Source organism: Humulus lupulus, chromosome 2 (assembly GCF_963169125.1).
Source record: "Humulus lupulus chromosome 2, drHumLupu1.1, whole genome shotgun sequence".
In the NCBI taxonomy this organism is placed as follows: Eukaryota; Viridiplantae; Streptophyta; class Magnoliopsida; order Rosales; family Cannabaceae; genus Humulus; species Humulus lupulus.
This window is the reverse complement of record NC_084794.1, coordinates 77,369,778-77,377,732: the sequence shown is the minus strand read 5'-3', so window position 1 is coordinate 77,377,732 and position 7,955 is coordinate 77,369,778. Positions and strand designations below refer to the sequence as shown.

At 34.7% G+C, this 7,955-nt stretch overlaps 1 protein-coding gene across 1 annotated transcript; it reads right to left on the bottom strand.

Moving 5' to 3' along the window:
* Window positions 1-205: 205 nt before the first annotated feature.
* On the bottom strand, window positions 206-3,393 carry LOC133814427 (serine/threonine-protein kinase BSK5-like). The gene is made up of 8 exons (XM_062247388.1): window positions 3,270-3,393; window positions 2,653-2,786; window positions 2,453-2,558; window positions 2,087-2,166; window positions 1,725-1,958; window positions 1,243-1,255; window positions 446-480; window positions 206-328 (listed from the first exon to the last, which is right to left on the bottom strand). Exons 1-8 carry the CDS (start codon window positions 3,304-3,306, stop codon window positions 206-208), a joined length of 762 nt encoding a protein of 253 aa, XP_062103372.1. The 5' UTR covers window positions 3,307-3,393.
* Window positions 3,394-7,955: the final 4,562 nt, after the last annotated feature.

The window sequence follows — 7,955 nt, the reverse complement described above, 5'->3', positions numbered from 1 at the left end:
TACTCTTCTTAGTGTGTTTCTCAAGCTTGTATTGAATGAAGTTGTAACTGTGTAATTGATAGTGGAGAAGGAAACAAACATCTTTTCATTTTTTTCTCTGTTATTTCTTTTCTTGTTCATTTGCTTGTGTGTGTGTGTTTTAGTACATAATTGCATACACATTGAGAGAAGGAAAGAACTGTTGAAAAGTTACCAATTGCTTCAACTAGCCGCAGAACCATTTGTCCAGCGTGAATCCCTTTAACACAGCTACTCTAGTAAACTTTATATGCATCAACAATATAAATGCAACCCTACAAAGATTGAATTTAGTCTGAGTATTCATGTACTATATATAGTACCAAATACACTTATGTTCATCACTATAACTTACACTTAAATATAACTAAAATGAATTGAATAATGGCTATGGTATTTCAATAATTTTGTAGAGAAGAGAAATTACATTGAGAAAGCACAAGAGGGAACCAGCCAATGAACCTGCAACTACCAAAAGTGCCAAAAATCAGAAGTCAAAAATCACTTGCCCAACAGCAAAAGAGTCAGAAATTCTTTTCATTTTCAACATGGTTCATAACCCATTTGAGTATACTATTTTCTAGTTTTATTTCCAAAGATTCAAGCTTTAATTATCATGACAATCGACTAAAATTTAAACAATTTCATAATTGCCAAACCCAAATCTCATAATTTCATTTAGTTTCTTCCACATGTAGTAGTGACCCTTCACTACAAAACACCCAAAAGAACTTAACTTTATACATTGATTGAAGTGTTGAGCTAGCTAACCCTTTGAATGTTGGATTCAGTGGATCGGAAAATTCAAAGAAGAGGGCTACCGCTAGAGTTGGCGAATGCGTAATTGAAGCTGGAATTGGGCTGTTTGGGAGAGGAGTGTGAAGAAGCAGAGGATACATGAATGGGGTCAACAATTGGGGTTATGTTTGTGTTTGAGGTTGATTTTGATTCTGGGGAAGAAGAAAGGCTGAGAGAAGAAGTAATGGGTGAAAAAGTATTCAATAATTAAAGAATTAAAGGAATTTTTTATCAAGTAAATTGAATGCAATATGCAATTTTTTAGCGGAGTCGGGAGAACGGTAAGATTGAGCTCTGATTTTTTTGGGGATAAGTTCTCATGGCCATTGTTTTAAGCTGTCAGGACCACATTACAATATGCAAACAAAAACAAATTATAAACACACAAAAGGCACCAGCAATTATGTTATTAAAATAATAAGTTACCATCAATTAGAAGCTGCATGAACAAGACAAACAAAATTCAAGAAACATATCATGTATAGCTAGATGAATATTACCATATAACATGCACCCAAATGCATATTACCATATATAATACTTGGCTTTTATTGATTTTGTTTTTCTCAGTAAAAGGAAAAGAAAACTGTGACTACACTTTGTTCATGGAAATTGTTACGTACATGGAAATTGAATAGAGTACTGCATAAAAATAATATATTACACTCAAAAAGCAACAAAACCAGAGATAAGAGAAAACTTCACTTCTTAATTAGCTAGCATATATGGAGTTAACAGTGTTCATAAAACAGCAAACAAGTGGCCACAGTACTCTAAATTTCAAACATATGGTTCCAATTCTATGCGAGGCAAAGAATTCAAGATGAAAAAATAAATATAAAAAGTAACAATGAATTTATAATAGCTAATACAATGCCACTGGAATATAACTAATAAAATAGAAGAACAAATTTACTAAACATAAAAATGAAAGGATCAAGCAGAGGACACACCTCTGTTTCTTTCTGAAGAGACATGAAAGAAGTGACAAGAGACTTTGCATTTGGTCTCTCACGTGCTTCATACTGCAAACAGCGGGAAGCTAAACACACAAGTTCAGTTCCATCATCATTTAAAAAATTACCCTCTAGAGCAGAATCCATAAGCATCAGAAAATTCTTGCCACGAATTAGATCAAGTGCCTGCAAACAATATAAACCAACAATGTTGATCCAACTTATTATCCAATTAAAACCAGAGATATGTGCTTATGAACTGATGTACATATATTTACTAGTAGTAGTAAGAATAAAGTGTGAACTCACATGACTAGGGGTATATGTTTTCCACTCAGAAGATCCAGCAACAACATTCCAAAGCTGTAAACCACACTTTCTGGTGTCACTCTATCTGTCAACAAAGAATTGAATCGTATCATGTATATATCATATTGCTACCAGACTAAATTCTCTCAGCTTAATAAAAAAAATATTTTATACTCGTCAGCCAAAGATATCATGAGGAAAATAGTACAGCAATGCTTTTTCCATCAACATAATTTTTCTTGGAATTTCCATTACTAAAGTCATGAAGAAATGGCTCTTCAGTTGCAAATATCTAACATAGTGATGCCCGTTCAATGATAATCCACATTAAAAGAACACATTATTTCACTTATTCAAGCAAACAAAAATACCAGTTCTCAGGTACTCCGGAGGAGTGAATGCTAAGTTTGTACCGTAACTCTTGCCGTCCCTGCTATTCTTCATGAGGCCAAAGCAGGATAGTCTGGGATTTCCATCCTGATAATTGATCACAGCCAACTCAATAGTAAATTATTTTAATTAAAAGTGTTAAATAAAAATAAAAACTATATATCAAAGAAACCATTGTTACCTGATCAAATAAAACCATGTAGGCATTGAGATCGTGATACAATGCACGCCCTTTGCTGCTACAGTACTCCAGAGCTTGTGTCAGATGCAAAGCCACCCTTAATCTCATGGCCCATTTCACTAGTTGAGCATCCCCTATAACAGTGCAATCATAAGAAACAAACTATCCAAAAAAAATCAAAAAATCATTCTTAGCTAAATTCAATTCAATTGAGTCGTGAATGAACATTAGAGGTTTATTTGAGAGAAGAAATATCAATTCATAAGCACTACTTTCCATCAATAGCACTTCCAAAATGATAAACAAGCAAGTACTTGGGCAATCAAGGAAATTAAATACCAATATTTCACTTTTAAGTCCCATGAAAAACCTTTTAATAACAAAGATCTTGAATGAAACATCAATTTTATTCAGTCTTAGTCATTTTGAACAAGTCAAAAACCTACAATGCATTTTTCAGCCAAACAATAACCAAATACATCTTCCCAGCTTCACTTTCAGTTATTTTAGCTTTATTTAATAAATTATCACCCATAAAAAGGAAACGAAACAGAAGTATGTACAAACATATACATATAAATATATATATATATATACAAAGAAATAAAGTAACTTACAGTGAAAAAGATGCTTAGCGAGAGTTTCATGGGGCATAAAATCGGCCACCAGCAACCTCTCATCTCCTTCGCAGCAACACCCAATCAGATTGGCTAATCGCTCACTTCTGAGACTCCCAACTGACCTAGCCTCTTAAATAAAACATATGAGATGATTGAGAAAAAGAAACCCTTTACCACGCCACCTCACATGAACCCAATGGCCCAGAAAAATGGCACGACAGATGACCCCAATGTAAGACAGCACCTATGAACACAGACTCCTCACCCACGGAGAGCAGGAACCCAAGGGCTGCAAATTGGAGGGCAGAGGGATGAATCATATGGTATCGTTCCTTAAAAAATATGTAAGTCGAGGAGAGAAACGAACCTGAGATAGTGGGCGTGAGGCAGAGATAGATCTCTGGAAGGCGTGACTTCGTGAGGCGTGACTTCTTGAGGCAGAGAAAGAACTCATGAGGCAGAGAAGCTCCACTCTAGAGCGTGACTTCGTGAGGCGGAGAAAAAGCTCCACTCTGGAGCATGTCTTCGTGAGGCAGAGATGAGTTGAGAAGACTTCGTGAGGTGGAGAGACGAGATGAGAGTGAGACTTTGTGAGGCGGAGAGACGAGACGAGAGTGAGACTTCGTGAGGTGGAGAGGGCGGAGAGATGAGACGAGAGTGAGAGATGGAGGCTGAGAGAAATTTTTCGGGTAACTTAGATTTAGGGAATTTGGCAGATGAGACTAAAAAAAAAATTTCATTTTGGCGCTTGAGGTTTATTCATATGGCGCCAAAATATAATGTTCCGTGTGTTTTTAATCACCCACCATTAATAGCACTTCTAAATATATGCTATTTTTTAATGTAATATATACTACAAATTGTTGTAGTGAACTCACTTGTTTTGCTAAATCACTTACACTACAATTATTTAACGGATAATAAATAATAATTAGTTATCAATTTTATCTTAATTATTTCAATTTTTACTAATAAAATATGCAAATAAACCCACTTACTTATTTTTTTTAAACAAATGGAGCTAGATCTGGTTATTAATTTGTTGATTCAGTATGGAGTGTCAGTACATGAATACAATATTTTCAAGACATCGAATCACTGTTGTATATTTATACTGGGGGTTTGTCTTGGGATTGATGTCTTTCTCTTTGTGAGTGTAGGAATGGTTCTAATATTATTTTATTTTTGATAGTGGGGTAATGGGATTCGAACTTGGGACATCATCTTTATGAGGAGAGGTGCAGTACCATTAGGCTATGCCTATGACCACGAATTATTATACTTCCTAGGTTGATTGTACTACCAATGTATTTGGCTTGGATTCGAACTTGCTATCTCCTCTTTGTGGTCTATTTTAAACCATCAAAAGAAAATTCATTTCTTTTTTTAAAAAAAATATATTTATAACATATATGGAAAATTCATTAGTCCCTCACAAGACTAAGACCTTCAATATGGGACCTAGTTTTTGGCCAAATGTCAAAATATGAGTATTGTTGGCATCTTTTGTATATATGCTTTTGACTTGGTATTACTGGTTATGTGAACCGGTTGGAAAAGTGTAATTGATGTGGCTTTAAAAAAAAAGGGAAATAGTGTAATTCAATATCCAAAAATGTATATAGCTGAGGGTTTTATAGTAAATTTTATACGATGTTAGGACATATTTATGATACTAGTAACGTAAACATTGTGTTGCTGCTAAGTAATTTAAACAATGTGTTTAGTAACATGAAACAAGTAACACATAACTAAAATTGATATATTATGATTGTGTATATGAGTTGTGTTGACTTTTCCAAGCTTCCTTCAAGCTCTCAATGAAAGCACCAAAATGTTGACTGCATTTTTTGCTGCCAACTTAATCTGAGAGATTAAAGGATAAAAAAGGAAAGACACAAGATTTTATGTGGTTCAGGTTATAAAAGAACCCTAGTCCAAGAGTCTCTATTATTTAGTGAGATTGAAGCTTGTGATAGCAAGCTTCAATGGTGATTCTCAGGTAGCGTATATATTGCACTAAGTACAGGCTTTCTCTTTCTAAAAAATCTAACCCATTAAAAGGAGATACCCCAGCCCTATTTATAGAGACTGTGACCATTAATGCTAATCATCTTTCATTAATATTAGGGTATTAATGTTAAATTAATACACAAAGGGTTGTGTTACAATAAATACTATGGCCCGTGTGGATTCTACGAGGCCCATGCAGAAAATCACACACCAACTTTATGGAGAACATATATGCGTCTGTCAGGGTGCAGTGCACGTTCGCCCATGTCAGGCGGTGTTGTGGAGAATGTCGATTATCAAGTGTACAAACTCAACACCACTAATCGAGAACTGCATAAAGTTGTCAGATGATCGCCTAGTGGTTATCCTAGGTCCGAGAACAAGAATCTTAGACCTGGGGGACGAGCGAGGGAAGAGAACTATTCTTGACGTGGCCTCACCTGGAGTGGCCCTGGCCCTGAGGACGGACCTCAGGGGGTGACCTCACTCGGAGACACTCATGGCTTACCAGCCATTGCCTCACTCGGAGAAACTCGAAGAACTATACTAGAACCCTCTCTTCTCTCTTGTTCTTCCCCTACCTTCAACCATTTTTGCCAGCAGCTCTGATAACTTCATTTGTGTCATTTTAGAATGTGTTTTTGCGGTAATCTTATGTCTTTATTTTTTTTTTGTGCAAGATTATGCTTTTGTTTGTTTGTTTTTTTTTTTTTTTGTAGGTTGGTGCGTTCAATAATGAGAAAAATGTAAAAAGAAGTTAAAATGGTGGGAAAACGAAGCTCTTGGTGGTTGTTCGACTCAAAATGGTGCTAAGGACGAGTAAAAATCAGTTTTTAATGAAGAAACGAGGTTGAAAGACTTAGATTGAGAAATAATGGAATTCTGACTACGACTAGGAGTTTAGAGTCACGACCCTAGGCAAGGCAAAAACACAAATCTACTAAAGGGAATTAGAGTTGTGACTTTCCCTTATAAGTCGTAGCGCTAGGGGAAATCAGAGGCTAAGGCAAGGGTGCATCGAAGACACAGGCCGTGACTTGATATGCCTGAGTCGCGGAGGCTGAAGACATATGCAAATTTGAAGAGCCTTTAAAATTGACACGGGCCACCTGAAGAAGGCCAAGTCGCGGCCCGTCTATGAAAAACTACGGATTTGTGATTTTTTTTTAATAAAAATGCAGACTTAGGGTTTAATTAGGTCATTAGGTCCGATTTTAATTACGTTTTTAGAGACTAATTTTGATTCTTAGACTAGTATTTCTGCATTTTTATATATTTTCTTTCTTCTTCAAGTTTTTTAATCTTATGTTTCTGAATTATTATTTTGTTGATTTAGTCATGGCCGATATGAACTAAACATTTTTATCTATGGTTTAATGTAGTCACTTGGATTTCTATTTATTTTAATTATGATGTTCTATTGATTTTTCTTCTCTATTCTAATCTATATAATTTTTTGTTTAATGCTAATAAATGCCTGATCAATATTTGCTTGATTTAATTTTGATTAAAATTTTGAAATATGAGAATTGAATATGCTATCGTTATATAGACATAGGTTGCATATTGGACGAAAGTACATGTATGGCTTGTGTAGTAATTAGGTTTCTATGCTTAATTTCTGTTATATGTTTAAGTTTATCACAGAGATCTAGAAAACCTGCATATAGGATGAGATCTTATATCTTGAAAAAGAATAGGAATCGATTTATGTTAACCTGCTACTAGAATAGGAAGAAAGAAATTTAGAACTGATTAATAAAATTAATAGAATGAAAATTTGATGAAGTTAATACCCTTGATTTTCAATTATTGAATTAATCTTTATTTATGCAAAGTTTATTTGAGTTTTAAGTCTTAGTTTAACAATCATTCTATTTTCGACAACCAAATAGAAATAAAAGAGCAATTATTGGTACCTTGTTAATAGTCTTTGTGGGAACGATACTGTATTTGTCATCTATATTACTTGAATTGATTGCATGCACTTGCGTACATATTTTCACGATCAAGTTTTTGGCGTCGTTGCCGGGGACATAATTTCCAATATCAAAATTAATTGTTGTTTGTTCTAATTTGGTTTCTATATTTTACACTTATTCGAATCGAGGTTATTGTTTGTTTCAGGAATTATTGGTATATGCGGGGAAGCAGACAAAAGGAACTCATACCGATATATCTTCAAATTGAGAGAATGTGCAGAGAAAATTGCAAGATAAAGAAAAGTTTGGATTTCACCATGGCTGAGCATGCAAATAATGGTGTGAACAACAATGCAAATATGGGTAATGCAGCTGACGCCGATCCACTGTTGAGAAACTATGTACTCTCTACTATTATAGGGATACATTCAAGCATTCGTCCTTCTACTGTTGAGGCAAATAATTTTGAGATAAAACCCTCAATTATTCATATGGTACAAAATTGTGTACAATATGGGGGTTACCAAATGAGGATCCAAATCTCCATATCACAAACTTTTTAGAGTTGTGTGAGACATTCAAAATGAATGGGGTGAGTAATGATGCTGTAAGATTAATATTATTCCCATTTTCACTAAGAGGCAGAGCTAAGAGTTGGTTAAATTCATTACAAACCAACTCTATAGTTACTTAGGAAGACTTAGCTCAGAAATTCCTTGGTAAATATTTTCCTCCTACGAAGTCAACC

Excerpts from the sequence above, each read along its gene's own strand:
- LOC133814427 (XM_062247388.1), bottom strand. The coding sequence starts at position 3,306 with ATGCCCCATGAAACTCTCGCTAAGCATCTTTTTCACT. Across the intron at positions 2,559-2,652 it reads ACATGGTTTTATTTGATCAG|GATGGAAATCCCAGACTATC; the intron begins GTAACAATGGTT and ends ATCAATTATCAG. Across the intron at positions 2,167-2,452 it reads TCCGGAGTACCTGAGAACTG|ATAGAGTGACACCAGAAAGT; the intron begins GTATTTTTGTTT and ends CTTTGTTGACAG.